Here is a 22,563-nt window from a genome sequence, read left to right as displayed (position 1 = left end):
AGAGAAATACGAGACCCTAGTGCATTGCAAATGCTTGTTTTTAGGTTGCAAGCGCTTTGGCCTGTTGTAATCTATCTGTGGGCTTTTAACTATGCCCACCGCATGCCCATCTCTATCACTCGTTTGTATGGCTTGCCTTTCAAAAATCCTTTGTTATCATTTGTAAATGCTTTATGTTTGTCCCTCCTTGAGGCGTTTTTTTTGCTGCCTTGGACACCGACCATGTTAAATGGATAATTGCACTTTTGCCGAATAGTTTGACTGTGAGCGAACTTCTTTTTCTTTTGCGTCCCTCCTTCGCACTCATGCTCATGCTGGCCATTGCGCTTTGAATCAGCTCGCTTATGTCAACTGTTTTACTTTTCATTTTCAATTTATGCGGCAAGAAATGTTCACTGCAGAAATCACAGCGCTAATAGCTCTAACTCGAGCAAACGCGAGACCCATTGCATTGCAAATGCTTGTTGGCTTTAGAATTCTGCTCACCTTAAGACACTTTATATGGCAATCAGGCAGTACCCAACGTACTGGTTAGTGTGTGAGATCGTTTTTTAGCAGTTGGTGGGCCTGTGGTACGGTCTGCAGGTCCAATTCTGACAGCTGATTTCCCTGACATTAAAGCAAAATGTTGCCTGGAAGAAGCGCTAGTCTATGCAGTATTCCATATCTTGCACAGCACTTACGGAGAGACCGAGAGACCGTTACTTTACAAGTTCAAAACTGCCCCAATTTGCAAATATGGACCACTTATTAACTATATATAACTATAGAATTCACTAATGGGGGACCACTTTTATTTTGGTGGCATGGCCTATTTTCTGCCACAGTCCGACCCTGGTCAGCTTATATTACAACACAAAAATAGGAATCCGAAATAAGCACCTGCACTTTGTGCCCCTGTCAGAATGAAATCATAAGTTATAAATTAAGAGAACACGTGTGACTATTTACACCAATCTGGTCCTTGACTGTTTTTCTAAATAAAAAATATTGAGGCCCTCGTTATGAGTCTGGCGGTCTTCTGCCTGCCAGACTCGCGATGTCGGTCTCACCGCCAATGGGCCAGTGGTTAAGACCACCACATTACGCAGAGGCCAAACCGCCACACCCCGCTGCTTCCCCAGGGCGGTTGGACCGCTGGGCCAGAGATCAGTATCTCCGACCGACCCATAGGTCCACTGAAGACCGCCAGTGGATTCACAAGTCTCCTTTCCTCCACGGTTTCCACGGCAGTAGCACTACCATGAAAACCCCGGCGGAAAGGCTACTGGGTGACAGGTAATTTCTTTCCTGTCACTGGCATACGACTCCCCCAACCCCACCCCTGAAATTACAATACCCCCCACAACTTCCATGACAGCACCCCCAAGCCCCTTTCCATGGCAGCACCCCCCTCCCGCACACTCCTTGCATGACAGCACCCCCCTCCCTCCATCCCCCTCTATGACAGCACCCCCTCCCCTCCCCCTTCCATGACAGCATGCCCTCCCCTTACCCCCTTACACGCATACAGGCATTCACCAACACTTACATACACACATTCACCAACACACATACATACACTCATTCACTCACATGCATACATAGTCTCATTCACTCACACACATACATACACTCATTCACTCGCACGAATAGACAGGCATTCACACAAACATTCCAACATGCACTCACTTCAACAATCATACACACATTCAAACATGCATTCAAACACCATACACACATGCATACACACTTACATTCACACACACAGACAACACTGACTCACACACACACACATACACACACAACACCTCCCACCCTCCCACCCTCCTCCCCTGTCAGACGATTGACTTACCTTGTCTGGCGAGGAGGTCGTCCGCCAGGGAACGGGAACAGGCGCTTCCACCACCGGCAGCGCCTCGCCATCAGGACACCACCACGCCGTATTACTGCTCATAATAAGGCGGGCAGAGTCCTTTTGGCATGGCGGTGACAGCAGTGGAAGAACCTCTCCACCACTGACTGCCAGCACGGCTACTGGATTTTTTCCACCCAAATTGTGGCGAAAACCCTATCAGTATTCGTAATATGGCAGTCAGAGTCTTCTGGCACCCGCGGCTCCGCGGTCTTTGTTAAAGTCATAATGAGGGCCTAAGTGTGAATTTGCATGGAATGGACATGCAATGGCTGTTGCTGTTGGCGTTCGATTTTGACGCTGCTTCAGGTTTACGAAATCTTGTAACTCTGAGGCAGTGTCAAAATGCAATGGGTATTGCTGTGGCACGCCCACAGAAACACCCATTGCACGCCCCTTCCATGCAAAGGGCTGTGTGTGAAGGTGCGTATTTACAAGGTGGCGTTGAGCCACAAATAGTTGCTTAACACCACCTTGTAAATACGGCACAGGACATAGCGCCACCGGGGCATTACTAAAAGTGATGCTCTGGTGGCGCTAGGGGCTCATAAATATGCCCCCAAGAATCACAATGATCCATCAAGTTGCGATATAAAAACAAATACAGGAAAGATGTGCAGAATAATATTAGCATGTAAAATGGATACAAGGGAGAATTTCAGAACCGGGAATGACGAGCGAAAAAATACATGAGAGCAAGAAAGATACACAATAGAAAATTAAAATGTAAAACAGGTAGAGCATATTCTCCTGAAAAAACAGATGTGCATTATGGCACGTGGATTGTAAGTCTACATCTGCTTCCCTGAAACCTACCTTTGTGCAGTTAAGTGATTTGTCTACGTACAGACGTTTAATCAGTTTCAAGGAATTTGACTCAGAAATTTTGGCTAGTTCTGAGGCTATTGATTGGTATCCAAAATCAACGTCCTTGGCGTTTTCTATGTGAAGAACCTATCAGCAAAAAAAAAAAAACAGTAAAGAAATAAGCGTTAGGCTCGATTTGTAAAAAATGAAATACCAGACACTGTAATTTATAGCAGAATAGGAATTTCAAGCAAATTCCTCATCTTTCAACATTACATATTTAAAGTACCTGAAACAATTACAATATCAATGCCGATAAAAAAATTAAGGAATTGAAATACGAATACTTGACATTTTTTGTGTCTCTATATATGCACTATATTAATTCAAATATTAATATATCTTAAATTGCATAAAAGAATTATGATAAAAACATCCACTTATAAATGATTCTCTTCATTGCCGCCCCACTCAGTCTTGTATGTTAATTTTGAAGTATGTCTCCATAGGTAACACATTCTGTCTGTTTTAAGTTGTGTGGTAATGGAAAACCATGTGACTTCTGGAGAAAGTTCTAAATATTCTGCCGGACGTTTCTCCTCTGGGGTAGAATATTCGCACAGATGTAGCTCCAACATTCTAAGCCACCACAGCAGAAAAATCCGAATAGGTGGTCACATGAAACACAACCTGCTGTTTAAGGATCCAACCAGTTAGGTTTTGATGGAGTCAAGTGGGGCCTAAGGCCTGATCCTGCCATTTCATAATCTCAGTACCATCTCCTTTACATCCTCCCATCTCACTTTCATTTTAAATACAATAGCTACCTACCTCTTTAACACTAACACTTCAGTACCACCGATTCTTGTGGCTTGCACCACAATTTCTGGGTGGACTCACCAAATCCAATATAGTGATCTTTCTGGTTCTGCTTGGATGCTTGTGGGCTGCAACGTCTATGTTTTAGAGGACCACTATTGAACCTGTAGAATGGGTCTTTTGGATATGCCACCTTCCCCTCTGGGTAGACCTTACAGACCCACTACTTTGGTGACTATGGGTATCCTGTACTGTGATAGCTTCAGGGTAAATCCCACAGAGCTTCTTCTGTGGAGTCTATAGATATCCTTTGGTTTTCTTGGCTGTGCCATCTCTTCTGGTGACTGCAGCTTGGATATATGTAGGGATGGCCACCATAGACCCATAGCATTTGTGGTTATTCACAGGTGCCTCATCTCCACTTCTGGTCTATAGATCCCGTAATGTGATGTCCGTTGTTATCCTGGCCTGTGCTACCTCTACTTCTGGCTTGACCTCATAGTGTGTGTGATTCATCCTGAGTTTCATCATCGATAAACCTGGATGGATCACATAGACCTTCATATTGTGATGTCTGTGGTTTTCTTTGTGATGTGTAAGCCAGCTTCTGAAGAAGCCTTCTAGTGCAGTGACACTCACTCACTACTTTTTTTTTTACTCAACATATACATTAATCAGCATTTTATTAACTAACACACATAGCGTGATTTTCATGTTAAGATCAACCATATTTAGGCCCATATTTATAAAGTTCAACATAGAGAGTGTGCAGCAGATGTATCTTCCAAATATCAACTGCCTCCTTCCAACTGCAGAGAAGTGGAGCAGTAGCCCTGCACAGTAGAACAGTGCTCTCTGATTGATACGGAAGGTAAGTGCAATGATTTCAGACAGTGCAAGGTCACCTGAAGGTCAGAGAGGTAAGTGTTGTTTGTTGGGGTGGTGAGGTGGCTGGAGAGAGTGGTGTAAATTGAAAGATTAAAGAAACAATATCCAAATGACAACTATGATCATAGAAGCGTGAACTATATGTATTGAAATGTTATTTAGTTTACTTTAGATATCTCAATTAACTTATTTATAAGCAAAAATTATATCCTCAATGTATTCTTGTGGGATTCAACCTGGTAGGGAGGCAAGACTAGTTAAGAGGTCGTTCAAAAGATACATTAACGTTAAGAAGTGTCATCTGTTGAGAGTGGCAGTGCTGGCTGGGGAGGCTGTGGCAGGACCATTTTGGATTCGGGTGGCACCAAAAAGTACAGGGTGGATGTTCCCCGATTTGTATTTCATGTGGTAGCTTAAGTTGTGATTAGGTTTGTGTTTTAGGGGTCGACGGGCAAAGTCATGCAGTTCCAGCCTCTTTTGATTGAATGTATTAGACTGCACTGCATTAGCGTTAGAAAGATTGTGGTGCAATGAACTGTTTAACTCATTCGGATTGTATTGTCACCCTCAGTAATGGCCTGCAAAGGAACACAAATCATTTCTAATTGTAGCCTGGATAAAGACAAATATGACGTGTGTGGTTTTGGACAGATAATCTGCAGAGGTAAATGGGATGGAATGAGTTTAGAGTGGGATGTGATTCTATGCTGAGAGTCTAACCAAATGGGAAAAGCATAGCCTATAGTCCACTTCACACGGAGGAACAGACATACTAATTGTTCATGCACAGGAACAAAGCAACATAATTTCCTGCTCTATATTGTGCAAGATGGAAAAAAGAGTGCAGAGCCAATATGTACTAAGACTGGCTTCCTGCTGCTGTAATCCCCTGCGTTGGTGCTTTAACAAGATTGCCTTGTGTGACACACAGTCTCACACAATGGAGCACAGTAGAGTGTGCACTCAGTAGTATAGTATTTGTACTGGAACCATATACTTCCATTACAAAAGGGATCCCACATATTGGAAGTGTGCTGTGCACTGAAGCACATGCGGTGCATCAGCTATTTGAGAAATAAATACATTTCCCTTCCTTGAAGCCTGCTTCAATCAAGTGTTAGCTTCTAACACATAGCCCTGTCTCGCTTTTTTTTTAGACTGGGCCTTTGAGTCAAAACCTTTGAGTATTTCCCATGATCCTCCTAGTAAGACAAAGCAACACAAAACAGATCAAAGCATGCCTTGTGTTGAAGTGTGTGAGAATAGGGCACCTTTGCTGTGCAAAACAATGTTTGCACTGCATAGTAAACAACATGCACCTCCTTGCATCACTGTGTTCCAAAAATGCATCCACATGTTCCCATCAGCTTCTCCTACCCCACAAAGTAATTTATTTTGCTTCCAGTTGCAGACAGCATAAGCACAAAAGCAATCCTCTTTAGATTTCCCCAATAAATCCACCCCAACTGTCATCATTTGCTTCAATTGTATAAAAGGTAGGAGTTGCCGTATATATACGAGTTGAAAAGAATAAATCTTAATACGGAGCAATTTCAGCTTGGTGAAGTCAAGAAAGTCGCACAAAGTCACACAAGCCTTGCACCACTAGACAGTGGTAGATACTAAGGAGTATACTACAGGAGTATTGTAGACAAAATATCGCCCTTCAAAATATTGTAAAAGTACAGGTTTACTACACACCACATATATGTGCCTTTTAAAAACAAATGTGTTAACATCATGGCAATACAGAGATAGGTAATCAGGATTACATTGCAGTACACTAAACTCTTTCAAGAATAATGACAGTAGAAAATCTTTGCTTAAGAACATCTAATGTCAACCTTTTAGAGTGCACCCATTCGAGGACTGATAGTCGATCGTTGCACATAGGAACCACTACAACTGCAGAGTAGGTGAAGCAGTATACAGAGTGAAGTGCCTGGGGTGAAGGAAAATGGACAAATTAACTGGGGGGGTGATGCCATTGAGTACAGGTAATATTCTCAATAACGTAGTGACAGTGAAGCGACATGGTGGAGCAGTGGGGACGTCAATACTGAGTGTGGGAAATCCTTCTGCGTCCGTTGTCATAGATCATAGCATCAAGCTGCCCAGTGCACCCTTGGTTAGTCCTCCCCAGCAGAGTCATCATCTTACACTAGGAGTAAGCGTACCTCATCATCTATGCTGGGGCAGTCATTAAGGATCATGCACCACATATATGTACTTTGACATCAGAGTCTTCTTCAAGGTACTTTGGGTTCAGAAAAGTAAATATATTTTCTTACCTTCACAGTATTTTGGCTCTCGATATTTAGGCTATACTGTTTATGTAGGATGATATTTCTATCCTCTGTATTGTTCTGGTATTTTAGCACAGCTAAAGATGTACATATATTTATCAAGGACCACCACTTGCCTTGTGTTGAAGTGTGTTTTTATCAACAAGAGGATACTCAACTTCCTCTTTATCCAGCACGGGAGGAATGATAAATTCGATTTTATTGCATCACAATGTTTATATTTTTTTCACTAACTAGTCAAATAAAAGTATTTATTCTTTTAATCATTCGTTCATTCTTTCATTCAGTTGCCACTTCCACATTGCATGCACTGCATGATGTGCAGGACTTAGCGTACATGGTAAAAAGCATTTTTGTCTCTAGTAACTGCATATATCCTTGTAGAAAATTTAAGGTGGCTTCAGTTGCAACTTAAAACTAGCTTCACATGTGACTGATTGGTTTGCTTGGTGTTAAAATGTTTACATTTACCAATTTATTCACCAGTATAATTTGTCATTGTTTTATTGCCGTACTCCAAAGTAAAAAAAAATCCTGCACGACATTTTTGGCTCTAGTAAAAATGAATATATCTGGTCAAAAAGAATCTATAACCAGAGACATAAAGGATTTTTCAGTGTGCTCAGGGGGACTCAAGAGACCTGAGGCAACCAGTTCCGGACAACTCGGATGGGACAACTCGGATGGTTCAACGTTAGCATATTTTTCAGAACTCCAACATATTTTTTTGTTTCCTTTAACATACTTTCCATTCAGCTATGAAGTTCTCATTTGAACGGGACAGTCATGCATTCTGAATTATCATCCCCCTTTATAGGGTCGAGCCTGCGAGTGCATACGCTAGTGCATGTGTCTCACATGCGAGACACTGTTGTGTTCAGTAAAGGGCTTGAAGCCCGTCTGCCGCTCATCATTTGTTCGTTTGCGTGGCACTGTTCTTTACAGCCTCGTAATTCATCAAGGCATCATTTCCGTTCCTCTCTGTGGGGCAGGGATCAAGCACTAATTGATTTCAACTTAATTATTGCCCCGAGGTGATCTAGGTACTATTTTGTTCTAACCTCTAGTGCCCTGCAAACAGAAGGCTTGTGACGTGCAAAAAAGTGCCCAGCAAGACAAACAAAATTGCAAAGTTTTATTTTGTCATGCTAACGTCATTTTAATTTAAGTTGTCTTTTCTCAGTTTCCATGCATGTGTTTTTTTGTTTTTGCTCGTGGGTGCTGCTATCAAAAGATGACAAATTGTTCGAAATATGCGAGCCCCATCGCATTGTAAATGCTTGATAGTAGTTTGCTGTCTCGTCTTAAAGTGTGACTCTGTTGCCTTGGTAACTTGATTGGTCGGTAAATCATGTGTACGTTTTAGATCATCTCCTCTACTTAGGTTTTCAATTTAAATGAACTTAAATGCTAAGACTGCCTGCAATTGAAGGAAGGGATTTATTTACCAATGTTCGGTGTTCACGCATGAAACACCAAGCATTGTCATCTTAAAGAGTTTGGGGTCCTAGGGTAAGCCACATTTAAGGGGGCCCTCTGTACGGAATGTATTTGAATTTTATTATCCGTTTCAAGCACACATGATTCCAAGCAATACTAAATTCTGTTAAACGGTCAGACAAAAACAGCGGAAATATGTCTTGCCTAGATTGCCGAAAATCCATAAAATGACACTAGTTAAGACCAAGTTAGAGGCAACGGTAGGCAAAGAAGGAGAGAGGTTCAGATAGAGAAATTGAAAATATAGAGGTAAAAAAGAGAGAAAGTTCATTTTCCCAGGGGGTCCATTGGACGGTGTCACCCTGCGCAATTACCTACTATGCCCATACCTTAAAACGTCTCTTGGAAGGTGTTACCCTGGGCAATTACCCCACTTTGCCCATACCTTAAAACGTCTCTGACTCCAAATCGTACCTAATAAAATATCAGAGCAAGAGAAAGACATTAAATTAAGCTCACTATTTCATGTGACTTACCGTCTTCATTTTGGTTTCTGTGTCATTTTTTGCTCCTTTACTAGCCAGAGCCAAAGAGGCAGAGATGCATATAGGTGAAAAAATGATATTTGCTTTCTTGTCTTGTTCAATAATTTTTTTGTATATGTCAAGAGCAACGTTAATGTTGGCTTGCAGGAGGGTAGCCATCACTAAAGGCCTGCAATAACAAAAAGAGACAGAATCAGCAAAATATGCATGTGCTCGCTCAAGATGCATTTGTTCTTCATATCTTCTTGTACACAACGCATGTCTTAGTTGATAAAGCTTGTAATCAGCTTCCTATGTTTTGTGCGCCAGTGGCATGAGGGCCAGACCAGGAACCCAAAGCAGGCCTGCCAAAGTTTGTTGGACCAGCCCCCACAGGGTACATAGTGGGTGAGCCTAACCACTACAATGTGGGTCTGGGGGGCAAGAAAATTTGGGAAAATGGCAAATATGGTGCATTCTACAACACATTTTTCATTATATGATCAATTGTATTAGTTTTTAAATCATAGTAAATGATGACCTTACTGAACACCAGGATACAGCAATCTTTATTGGGACTCTTCAATGATTCCATCACCCTCTAATAGTGCATTAAGATGTTCCATAAACGACACAGTCTTTTTTGCATGTCCATGAAGAGGCTTTATTGTATAAATAGTACGAATCAAGATCAGCAGCTGAACCCTTCAGCTTGAAAACTCTGTCTGTTCTCTCGAGAATCTCCCACCTCTAACAGTCTGAGATGACTCATACAAGAACAAAAGTGACATCGTTACAGTCTAAGATCAATATAACACATTTCCCTCCCCACAGTGACCAATATGAATGTAGTGTTAAGAGGACCAGTAGGAATACGTTTAATGATAAAATCAGTGAAAAATAGCACTAGAAAGTAATACTATAGGCACTAAAGGGATATAGAAATATACAAAAAAGGGTATGGATGACACTAGCATATTATTAAAATGATCACTAACAAAACAGCAACAGTTCATATCACAGAATACATGGAAACTGTGATAAACATACATAGTGATTGTATCATGACATTACATACTCCTTTCACCACTTGGGCCTGTTGTGAGCCCTCTTGGCAGCCCTGAGAGAGCATTTAGAGGCGTTATTGGTGCTCTCCAGTGTAATATCCTGTACTTTTACTGGATATCCTCCACACATCTCCATTGGTCAAATTCATCACTTTCTCAATGGTAAAAGGACCCACATAACTAGACTCACCCTTTCTCACAAATCTTTTTTTTTTTACCACTACCACATCTCCCACTAACCACTTCTGACCCCCAGTGCAATTTTTCTGATGATATCTTCACTTGTATTTCTCTTGATATATTTCTCTTAACCATTTACCTTTCTGTTTGAGTTCCCTCACCTATACCTCATTCTCCACCCATCCTGTCCTTTGTTCCATGCTACTCATCCATGCTGGATTCAACTTGGTATTACCAACCATGTCTCTCATCCAGAAAAATGATGACTTGAATGTCACCGGACTAGGAGCATTGTGATGCACTCACCATACTTCATTCAGCACTTCTGACAGGGGCTTCCTCAACTCTACTGCTTTTTGCACACATAACTTCACCATCCTGTTCATACGGTCTGCTAGGCCATTGGCTTGAGGTGAGTATAGAGCAGTCTTGCGATGCACAATGGATAACTCTTTCATGAGATGTAAGTTGCACATCATTATCAGTTATATTTCTAGTGGTACACCTTCTCGACAGAGTTCTTCTTTCAAAAACTTGATTACAACCTGTTAGAAATGGGGTCTTTGGATGGCAGTCAGGTTGCCCCCTGTCCAAGCAAGGGCCCTCACTCTAGTCAGGGCAAAGGAGAAACACACCTGGTTAATCTCTGCTCACCACTTTGGAAGCCTGGCATGAGCAGAAAGGCTTAACCGAGAGACAATATGTGAAGTGTTTTTACCAACACACACAGTAATACAGTGAAAACACTACAAAATGACTCAACACCAGGTCAGAAAAATAGCCAATATTTATCTGAGCAAAACAAGATGAAAACGACAAAAATCCAACATACACAGCAAAGTTATTAATTTTTAAACATTAAACTTCAATATAGTGCAAAATGCTTCAATTTGGTGGTTTCACAGAGTCGTGACAGAGTTGTTCCCAACAACCAGACCCTAATGGCACCGGTCACGGAGTCAAACAGACCCCCAGGTACAGTACCTTGTCAAAGTGAAGAAACAAACCGGTGCACAGAGTCGGGGATCGCGGCGTCACTAGAACCGAGGCGATGTTGGTTCTGGTGCTAAGGAGCAAAGGAAGGGAGGCATCATGAAGAGGCGTCGGGTCCTTGCTTCGGAGCGGTGGAGGTGAGGGGGCATCAGTGCAAACCGTTGGATCCGCGCACTTCCAGTGGAGTCAGTATCCGGCAGTCACAAAGTAACCAATGAATGGAATACTTGAGCAATGGCAGATACTTTGGATACACAGTTTGGACAAATGGAAATGCATCTTATGCATTCATAGAAAAATGTGAATGCTGTAATGAAGACCATGGCCATTCTACTGCTATATTTAGGATCTAAAAAAACACAAGGGTGTTTAAAATTCAATTGGAGTTTGTCTGAACATACTTGGATCATTAGTTTCTGTATAGGGAAAACAAGGATCTGTAATTTCATGTCTTGTAGTGAGTATCTAGGAGGCAAAACAAAATAGCAGTTACTGCTAACAATAAAAATGCCACATATAGGGCAAGCATTAAAACCTCTGAAAAGAAATAAAAGCAAACTAAGGGCTTGATTATGAGTCTGGCGGTCAAAAGACCGCCAAACTCACGGTGGTTGGATTACAAGTTTGGCGGGCAGACCCGCCAACAGACTGCCATCTCTGCCATGATCCAAGATCTCATGGGGCTGACGGAGGTCCTGGTTGTAATCAGCCATGGCGGCGCTGAACTCAGCGTTGCCCTGCTGATTACAACCTTGTTCTCCGCCAGTCTTTTCATGGCAGTTTCCCCACCATGAAAAGGCTGGCGGAGAACAAGTGCTGGAGGCTCCCCTGCCCACCACCGTGAGAATGTGCACTGTCTGCTTTGAAGACAGTGGACCTCTGGAGGGTTCTGGTCGCCCCCCCTGTGCTACGAGATAGCACTCGGCTCCTTTAAGGAATGCTCTAATTCAAGGTTTACACCGGTCAGGCAGGTCAGACCGGTGGAAATCTTGTGATAGGGTGGGGGGATGCCACCGCCATGTTAGTGGCATCCTCCCCACAAGTTTGGCGGTCCCGCGTTGAAATCACCAAACTCGTAATCAGGCCCAAAATGTAGATAGAGAAGTACAGAAACTAAACTGTTGTATTATAATCAACTTGTCCCTACTTCCACTGTTGTTGATAAAGGCTGCAATCAGCTTCCTTTGTTTTATGCATCAGTGGCAGTTATTAGACATGTGACATACTTCAAGGGTAGTAGCCTCACAAACAATAGGGATTAGAAAACCTGCCAGAGGCTCTGGAACAAAAAAAGGGGCAGACTTATGAAAAGTGGCGCCACACCTAGTGCAGCTGCACCTTTCTTGCGCCTCCCCTAACGCCACCATGTGTGCGCCATATTTAAAATACGGCACACCATTGCGGTAAATAGGAAACTAGTATCATAATGTTTGATGCTTGTTCAGTACTTTGCAGGACTAGCGTCAAAAATGTTGATGCTAATCCGGCAAAGCACCAACAGGCCCATTAAAACCAATGGGCCTTCTTGTAATGCCTGCTCTGAGCAGGCATTAAAAATCCTGGAAAAAAGGACTCACAGAAGGGGTTACAAAGTAGTGCAATGCATGCATTGCGCCACTTTGTAAATATGGTGCAGTGTTTTTGGCCTTCCAATGCCACATTAGAGTAAAAACAATTATGCTAATGTGGCGTTGGGATGGCACTAGGCCCTCCTAAATCTGGGCCTAAGTTTGGTAAACTGTGATTACAGTGTGGGGGTAACAAACTCAAGTAGTGTGTTTACAGACGCTTGATAGATATTTTTAATTTACGCCTCTTTAAAATGTGTAGACAACGGAGGAAATGTGGAGTTTGCTGCCAGAGGGCACCTGTGGTTATCAAAATGTGATAGCATACATCTAAATACATAAAGGTGCTATCTTCAGGATGATGCAAAGCATGTTTCTCTAAGCCTCAACTATGGCTTGAGCTGACACAGACTTGTAACACTCATAGTACAGCTGTGTTTTCATTCATTAAACACCAAGGGGCATATTTATAAGCCCCTAGCTCCACCGTGCACCTCATTAACGTAATTGTTTTTACGCTAATGTGGCCCAACAAGGCCAGAATCCTAGCGCCATATTTACAAAGTGGCACAATGCATACATTGCGCCACTTTGTAAACCTTTGTGCTATATTATGCCCCCGTTAGGGGGACAAAAAAAATGGCACTAGGAAATCTGAGAGGTTTCCTTGTGTCATTTTGTTCAGCACTTTTAACGCCTGCTCAGAGCAGGCATTAAAAGGGGGCTTCCATTATTTATAATGGGCCCTCATGTACTCAGCAGGAGAAGAGCCAATATTTTGGCACTACTCCTCCAGAGTACATCGATAGCGTGAAAAATGATGCTTTTGCCCTTTACCTTGGCTATGGTGCACCTTATTTTAAATACGGCACACATGATGGCGGTACGGGGCCGCTAAGGAGCGCAGGTAAAGTGGCGCTGCCCCCAAATGTTATGAAATTGCATTATCTGATACTTCTATTTAAGTGTTACAATTGCAGAGTTCAAACTGTATTCTTGAATACCATGAGGTCAGAGAACAGTTAATGTGCTAGGAGGTAAGAGAGACATGTTTTAAAGAATTTTAGTTTACATTAGTACTTTAGTCAAGCAGTTTGACACAGGCCCTCATTACGAGTTGCTTGTGCAATTGTGAGATATGGGTTAACTCCGGGTACCAAACGTCAGAGTTATAAGTTAGCAACTCCCATTAAATATTGGGTGTGATAAAATAGGTATCCACAGATACATTTAAGCATGCCAATCCTGCTGGTATTTACTGGGAAAATATTACCCCAAAAATATCAGGACATGTAGATTTTGGTGCAGAAAACATAAAAAATCCACATAATATGCTTCACTTAGTGGGCAAAACTTGTAAAAGGTGTTAATCACTGCACCTAAACAATCTCAGTGTCATATTTTGTTGTGTGCTATGGTATAGCACTAGACCTCAAGCCACTCGTAATAAGACCCATAGTCAAGTCAAGTACCCAAGAGGTTTCAATTTATGTTCATCAAGTTTCTGTATATTCATATAGAAATGTACAGTCAGTTTTAGACACTGAAAATACTATGGCCCTCATTACAAAGGCCGCCCGCCAAGGTTTGACCGCCGAGCGGCCGCCAATGCGGCGGCACTCCCGCCAGCCCCATTTTGAAATCCCTCCTGGCCTGTAACATGGGAGCCGGCTCCTAAGGGAGCCAGCGGTGTTGCGGCCGTGCGACGGGTGCAGACAGTGAAAAGCAGTGTGGGGCTGTGCCTGGGGGTCCCTGCACTGCCCATGCCAGGTGCATGGGCAGTGCAGAGGCCCCTAGGGGCCCCGCAACTCCCCTTCACGCCAGCCTACTGCACATTTTCTATGCTCCACTTCATATTTTACAGAAATTCTTCCACTCCACACAAACACAATTGTACTCCATTGTTCAATGGAATAGACTTAAAATAGTTCTCTCTTTGGACCATATCATCCAAAAATGTCATGACACGTTTAAAACTGAAATCTTGCACACAATTTGTTTCTGGCCACTTGGAACAGAGATCAACAGACACAAGCAGACAAGATAAAGGCCCTCATTATGACTTCGGCAGTCTTTTTTAAAGACTGCTGAAGCCTCTGCAGCCGACAGACCGCCAGTTTTGGCAGTCTGCTGACCGCCATATTTGCAGTCATCGGAAGACTTCTGCCCATAAATGGGCTGATGTCTGACTCCGTCGGCCTGACAGACGGAGTTGAAGAGGCAGGTGCATTGCCAGCACTGCCACGCCATGTCAGCAAGACTCCGTTCACCGTATTACAAGCTGTAATACGACTTGGCGGAGTCTTGCTGGTGTGGTGGTGCTGGCGGTGGAAAACTGCCAGGACCCATCCCCTTCCGGACGACCAGCTAGTCGTAAAAGGTAAGGTGATTGTCTTACGGAGGTGGGGGGAGTGTTGGGTGCATGTGTGTGCATGTATGTGTGCAAATATGGGTGTCTGAGTGCATGTTTGTGAGCGGGGGTGCATGTGTGCAAGTGTGTGGATGGGGGTGTGTGCAAGTGTGCATATGCGGGGGTGAATGTATGTGTGTGTGGGGGGCTGGGGTGTGCATGAATGCGGAGGGCGTGGGGGTATGAATGATTGTGGTTGGGGATGGGGTGAGTGACTGTCTGGATGGGGAGGTGAGGTGGTGTTTGCAGAGGGGGGAGCATATGTGTGAGTGGGGGTGTGTGTATGTCAGTGTGAGAGCGGGTGTGGGTATTTGGATGGATGTGTAGGCTGAGGGGTGTATGGAAGTGTGTGGACGGGTGGGGGTGTATGTTAATATGTGGACGTGTGGGGGGTGGCATTGGGGGGGCCTGTGTGCATGTGTGTGCTGGCGACAGGAATGAAGATTGCAGCTTCGTAATCCAGCCACAGTGAAGCTGGCGGTCTGATGACCGCCGGCATCGTAATGAAGGCCAAAGTGTTTTTTCCCTAATTTGGGCCCAGTAGGTCAACTGCAACTTCCTCCCATGGATTGTGCAGTAACTCTCCCTTTTTATGGGGGCTTTATATGACATAAGCATTTGGTCACTATTGCAAAAAGCTGCACAATACCGTACTTTTCTTTGCACCATCACATGCAATCATGGCCACCAATAACCTTGTTGGATCCATTCCTTTTTTTTACTATACCCATATGTCCCATATCTCAAAATTACTAATGTTCTCTCTTAATGACCGGACATGTACCTCTAAACAGAAGTCCTTCACACACACTTAACTAATTTCTTACATTTCAAAATTATTTAAGCTTGGCATCACCTTTCTTTTTACTCTTATTCTACACATTTTTTAAATTTGTAATCACTTTCACCAAATATAAATTATTCTTCATTTCCTGAATCTATTTATCTTCCTAAATATCACCATCAATTATGGAATACAGATTCATGTCTAAACCATCTTGGTAATCTTCCTCTTCTTCCTTGCAGTTCACATCAACAAGTCTAGATGTGAGAAAGTAGCCTCTTTCAAGCGTGGTTACCCTCACATTTGGCCTGTTTGTAGGTGGGTGTCAGTGTGTTTTTACTGTGTCACTGGGATCCTGCTAGCCAGGACCCCAGTGCTCATAGATAAAAACCTACATGTCAGTCCGTTTTGCCTGTCTCGCTGGGATCCTGCTAGCCAGGACCCCAGTGCTCATAGTTTGTGGCCTAATGTGTATGCCTGTGTAGTGCCTAACTGTGTCACTGAGGCTCTGCTAATCAGAACCTCAGTGCTTATGCTCTCTCTGCTTTTAAATTTGTCACTGTAGGCCAGTGACTTCATTAACCAATTTCAATTGGCATACTGGACCCCCCTTATAAGTGCCTAGTATATGGTACCTAGGTACCCAGGGCATTGGGGTTCCAGGAGATCCATATGGGCTGCAGCATTTCTTTTGCCACCCATAGGGAGCTCAGACAAACCCTTACACAGGACTGCCATTGCAGCCTGCATGAAATATTGCACACACTATTTCACAGCCATTTTCACTGCACTTAAGGAACTTATAAGCCAGCTATATGTCTAACCTTCACTTGCTGAAGGTTAGGTGCAAAGTTACTAAGTGCTTTGAAGGGCACAGATGGTGCCCTCCTTGCATAAACCAGTCTACACCAGTTCAGGGACCCCTTCTCCCCTGCTCTGACGGGAAACTGGACAAAGGAAAGGGCAGTGACCACTCCCCTGTCCATCACCTCCCCAGGGGTGGTGCTCAGAGCTCCTCCAGTGTGTCCCAGACTTCAGCCATCTTGCTTTGCAAGGTGTGGGGGCACTCTGGAGGCCTCTGAGTGGCCAGTGCCAGCAGGTGATGTCATAGACCCCTCCTGATAGGTCCTCAGCTGATAAGGTAGCCAATCCCCCTCTCAGGGCTATTTAAGGTCTCTCTTGTGGGTTCTCCTCAGATTCTGCTTGCAAGTTTCCTTCAGGAATCCTCTGCAACAACTTCAGACTCTTCTGACCTCGGATCAACCGCAGCCTGCTCCAGGAATCACTGTAACTACAACAAAGTGTCTACAAGAGACAAGTTTCTTCAGCAACCTCAGCTCCAAGTCAGCAACTGCAACAATTTCCATGGTGTGCACGTTCTGGGGACTCCCTGTCTTCATCCTGTACCAGAGGAATCAAAGAAATCTCCCGTGAAGTGACAGAGTCACTCCCATGCTCCAAGCAGCACCTTCCAAGGTGACAACCGGTACCCTGGGACTCCTCTCACAGCAATGAGCATGCTCCTAAGGACACAGAGGGTGGACATCATCGACATAGACTATCCTGAGGTCCTGCTGATGCGAATTGGAGGAGTTAAGACCTTGCCTTCCATGAGAACAACGGTAACCCTGTATATTATGTCTTCTTCGCCTCCTGAGGCCTCTGTGCAGTCTTTATAAAATTCCTTCATGCACAGTCTGCCCCAGGTCCCCAGCACTCCACCCTGTGACGCTCAACTCGCTGAGTTGTTCTCCCGCGGCGTGGGACCTTCTTTTGTTGTGCTGCATCAACTGTGTTTTGCACCTCCTTTGAACCCAGATACTGCGCCTTCTGGGGGTGATGGCTGGCATCCTGAGGGCTCTCTAAAGTGCTGAGAGGCCCCTCTTCCTCCTCACACAGAGTTGAGGCCCCAGGTCCCTCCTGGGTCCATTACTGTGCCATTTTGATGAAAAATGCACTTTTGTCATAGCCAAGGCTTGTTGGCGCCTTCCAACACGAAATCTTGTCTGCAACGATCTTTACATCGTGGGACATCTTTTGCATTATGCAGGAACCCGCTGGCATCTTCCTAGGGTGCATTTCTGCAGTCTTCTACTAACTGGGAACTCTTCTTTTTCACCCTCTTCTGGGTTGGCAGGGGCTCCTGTCCTTCCTGGAACTTCTTTTGACTTCTGGACTTGGTCCCCTTCCTTTGTAGGTCTTCAGGTCCAATACTCCAGCAGTTGTTCTTTGCCGACTTGGTTGGCTGCTGCAAAATCCCAAAAACGAGGTGTAGTGTGTCCTAAGGAAACTTGCAGTACTTTACTCCTGCTTTTCTGGGCTCTGGGGTGGGGTAATTTACTTACCTTTACTGTATTCTTACTCTCCCAGTGATTCTGCACACACTACACTTGTCTAATGGGTTATTTGTGATTCACATTCTACTTTTTTAGTATATGGTTTGTGTTGCCCCTAGACCTATTTTCTCCCATTGCATTCTATAAGATTTCCTACTGTTTGCATTGTTCTATGACTATTTACTTGTCTAATTTTGGTGTCTATTGTATATATTGTGTATAATACTTACCTACAGAAGGAGTATTGTCTCTAAGATATTTTTGGTACTGTGTCACCCAAATAAATACCTATATTTTTGGTAACACTGACTATTGTCTTTACTTGTGCATGAGTACTGTGTAATTATAAGTGGTATTGCATGAGCTTTGCATGTCTCCTAGTCATGAGAGCTTGTCTAACTCTCAAAAGACCACGTGGAATGGTGAGGGCCCCACTTTTTGGAGTTTGGGACGCTGCCATGTAGAAAATTCCACAAGAACTAGACACATCTGAAAACTAAGCATCTGGGTGAGTCCAGGGTGTTGTGCTTCACATGCACCCGCACCATTTTCTTAACTACAATGCCTTGCAAACCTCCAACTTTGCTGGAAAGTACACATTTTTCCCACATTTTTGGGATGGGGCCTTCCGGAATCTGCAGGAATCCACAAAATTCCTCCCACCCAGCACTGTCGCATATATACCAATAAAAATTCTGCCCCACTAATCAGCCTAAAAATGTTTTTTTTCAAACTGCCCTTTTGGACCCGCTTTGGTTCCCCCTCAATTCTGACATGTTTTTGGCTCTTCCCTGTCACAGGCACTTGGGACACCTACACAAGTGAGGTATCATTTTTACTCGGAGAATGAGGGGAATGTTGGGTGGTAGGAAATGTGTTACGGTGCAGTGATCCCACACAGAAATGTGGGAAAAATTAGATTTTTTGGCTAAATTTGAGGCTTGCTGAGGATTCTGGGTAAGAAAACACTGGGGAATCCATGAAAGTCACACCTCCTTGGACTCCCTCGGATGTCTAGTTTTCAGAAATGTTTGGGTTTCGCAGGTTTCCCTGTATGGCTGATGAGCCCAGGACCAAAAGCGCAGGGGCCCACCCCCCAAAATAACAGGTAGTTTTGTATTTGATATTTTTGATGTGTCCACATAGTGGTTTTGGGAATTTCCTTTTGCAGGCACAAGGCCTACCCACACAAGTGAGGTGCCATTTTGTATCAGGAGACTTGGAGAAATGCTGGCTGAAAGGAAATTTGTGGCTTCTCTCAGATTCCAGAACTTTCTGTTGCCGAAATTTGTGGAAAAAGTGTTTTTTTTGTCAACTGTTGAAGTTTGCAAATGATTCTGAGTAACAGAACCTGGTGAGAGCCCCACATGTTGCCCCATCTTGGATTCCCCTAGGTGTCTAGTTTTCAAAAATGCATATGTTTGATAGGTTTCCCAAGGTGCCAGCTGAGCTACAGGCCAAAATCCACAGCTAGGCACTTTGCAGAAAACAGCTATGTTTTCTTTGGGAAAATCTGATGTGTTCACGTTGTGTTTTGGGGCATTTCCTGTAGTGGGCACTAGGCCTACCCACACAAGTGAGGTACCATTGTTATCAGGAGACTTGGGGGAACGCTGGGTGGAAGGAAATATGTGGCTCGTCCCTGATTCCAGAACTTTCTGTCCTGAAATATGAAGAAAAAGTGTTTTTTGGCCACATTTTCCGGTTTGCAAAGGATTCTGGTTAACAGAACCTGGCGAGAGCCCCACAAGTCACCCCATCTTGGATTCCCCTAGGTGTCTAGTTTTAAAAAATGCACAGTTTTGATAGGGTTGCCTAGGTGCCGGCTGAGCTAGAGGCCAGCCACTTTGCTAAAAACAGCTCTGTTTTCTTTGGAAAAATGTGATGTGTTCACGTTGTGTTTTGGGGCATTTCCTGTTGTGGGCACTAAGCCTACCCACACAAGTGAGGTACTGTTTTTATTGGGAGACTTGGGGGAATGCTGGGTGGAAGGAAATTTGTGGCTCGTCTCTGATTCCAGAACTTTCTGTCACTAAAATATGAGGAAAAAGTGGTTTTTTTGGCCACATTTTGAGATTTGCAAAGGATTCTGGGTAACAGAACCTGATGAGAGCCCCACAAGTCACCCCATCTTGGATTTCCCTAGGTGTCTAGTTATAAAAAAGCACAGATTTGGTAGGTTTCCTTAGGTGCCGGCTGAGCTAGATGACAAAATCCACAGCTAGGCACTTTGCAAAAAACAGCTCTGTTTTGTTTGGGAAAATGTGATGTATCCACGTTGTGTTTGGGGCATTTCCTGTTGTGAGCACTAGGCCTACTCACACAAGTGAGGTACCATTTTTATCGGGAGACCTGGGGAATGCTGGATTGAAGTTTGTGGCTCCTCTCAGATTCCGGAACTTTCTGTCACCAAAATGTGAGGAAAAAGGTTTTTTTTTTTTTTTTTTTACCAAATTTTGAAGTTTGCCAAGAATTCTGGGTAACAGAACCTGGTGACAGCCCCACAAGTCACCCCATCTTGGATTCCCCTAGGTGTTTAGTTAAAAAAAATTCACAGGTTTGGTAGGTTTCCCTAGGTGCCGGCTGAGCTAGAGATCAAAATCCACAGATAGGCACTTTGCAAAAAACACGTCAGTTTTCAATGTAAAAATGTGATGTGTCCATGTTGCGTTTCCTGTCATGAGCATTAGGCCTACCCACGCAAGTGAGGTACCATTTGTATTGGGAGACTTAGGGGAACACAGAATAGAAGAACAAGTATTATTGCCCCTTCTCTTTCTCTACATTTTTGCCTTCCAAATGTGAGACAGTGTGTAAAAGAGACGTCTATTTGATAAATGCACTGTAATTCACATGCTAGTATGGGACCCCGAATTCAGGGATGTGCAAATAACCACTGCTTCTTAACACCTTATCTTGTGCCCATTTTGGAAATACAAAGGTTTCCTTGATACCTACTTTTCACACTTTATAATTCAGCAAATTAATTGCTGTATACCCGGTATAGAATGAAAAAACATTGCAAGGTGCAGCTCATTTATTGGCTCTGGGTACTTAGGGTTCTTGATGAACCCACAAGCCCTATAAATCACCGCAACCAGAAGAGTCAAGCAGATGTAATGTGTATTACTTTCAAAAATCTGACATCGCAGGAAAAAAAGTTACAGAGTAAAACGTGGAGAGAAATGGCTGTTTTTTTCACCTATTTTGTTTTTTTTAATTATGTTAGCTGTTATTTTCTGAAGGAAAACCTTATATGATCTACACAAATGACCCCTTGGTGAATTAAAAATTGTATCTACTGTTTTGAAATGTTTAGCTTTCCAGGATCCCTATCATTAACTGGAAGGAGGCTAAAAGCACATAAAATAGTAAAAATGGGGTATGTCGCAATACAATGCCAGAATTGTGTTGAAAAATGTGGTTTTCTGATTCAAGTCTGCCTGTTCCCAAAAGCTGGGAAGATGGTGATTTTAGCACCACAAACCTTTTGTTGATGCCATTTTCAGGGAAAAAAACACAAGTCTTCTTATGCAGCCCTTTTTTCCCATTTAAAACAAAAAAAACATTTTCGCTGTATTTTGGCTAATTTCTTGGCCTCCTTCAGGGGAACCCACACACTCTGGGTAACTCTAGTATTCCTAGGATGCTGGAAAAAAGAAAGCAAATTTGGCATGGGTAGCTTATGTGGACAAAATGTTATGAGTGCCTAAGCGCGAACTGCCCCAAATAGCCAAAACAAGGCTTGGCACCTGAGGAGGAAAATGCCTGGCAGCAAAGAGATTAAGAGCCCTCAAATCCACACATAGACACACACCCCCACTAGGCTTTTTGACTACCACAATAGGTCCCAACAATTCACTTGCCTCAACGGGAACAATAACTCCTTGGTCAGTCAACTTATCTAAGTCAGACTTTACCTAAGCATGAACACCAATGGGTAATCTCCACAATTTAGAGATACATGTATCAGATTCCTACCACACCTCAGGGTTGGCATGAGTGATGCAACAAGAAGAAATATCTTTATTTCTCCCCATTTGTCCTCTTTCCATGTGTGGTGAAGAACACACAGAAAGAGGAAAACACCTCTTGTGATTGTTTTTGTGCAGGAAGGAGTTCCTCCTGCACAAAAACAATCTTCCCCACAAAGCAAGCACCCTTGCACCATGGTGCAAGGGTGACTGTGTTGGTGCTAGGCAGCAATTTGCATGCCAGCACGGGGGAGAGGACAGAAATGCACCATATCTTTTAGATACAGCACATTTTTGCCCTATCACACTTGCTGCGCCACTCTGCACCACCGACCTTGTAAATGAGGCCCTTAGGTTCCTTGTATTCACCTTTTATGTCTTGATAAGTTTCTTGAAAAATAACTGTTAGTTATGAACATGAATCAAGAAACATCTCAATGTTCGGACCGTCCAAACATACCACATTAGTAGGATTACCACATACACCTTTTCCAAGTACACTATTTCACCAGACCATTTGTTCACCTCATCAGTTTCTTCACTTGGAATGTTGACCTACAACATTTTACAAAC

The 22,563-nt window shown here is 43.5% G+C and overlaps 1 protein-coding gene across 3 annotated transcripts in view; it reads right to left on the bottom strand.

Moving 5' to 3' along the window:
* SERPINB5 (serpin family B member 5) overlaps positions 1-22,563 on the bottom strand; it is a 143,979-nt gene that overhangs the window by 84,620 nt on the left and 36,796 nt on the right. For all 3 annotated transcript variants that reach the window (XM_069218796.1, XM_069218794.1, XM_069218795.1), the window contains 2 exons: positions 8,691-8,868; positions 2,711-2,848 (listed from right to left, as the gene is read on the bottom strand). In XM_069218796.1, coding sequence (XP_069074897.1) covers positions 2,711-2,848; positions 8,691-8,858 — 306 coding nt within the window. In that variant the 5' untranslated portion in view covers positions 8,859-8,868. The remainder of the gene's footprint in view (positions 1-2,710; positions 2,849-8,690; positions 8,869-22,563) is intronic.

Source organism: Pleurodeles waltl, chromosome 2_1 (genome assembly GCF_031143425.1).
Source record: "Pleurodeles waltl isolate 20211129_DDA chromosome 2_1, aPleWal1.hap1.20221129, whole genome shotgun sequence".
Classification (NCBI taxonomy): Eukaryota; Metazoa; Chordata; class Amphibia; order Caudata; family Salamandridae; genus Pleurodeles; species Pleurodeles waltl.
This window is presented reverse-complemented; position numbering and strand designations above follow the sequence as displayed.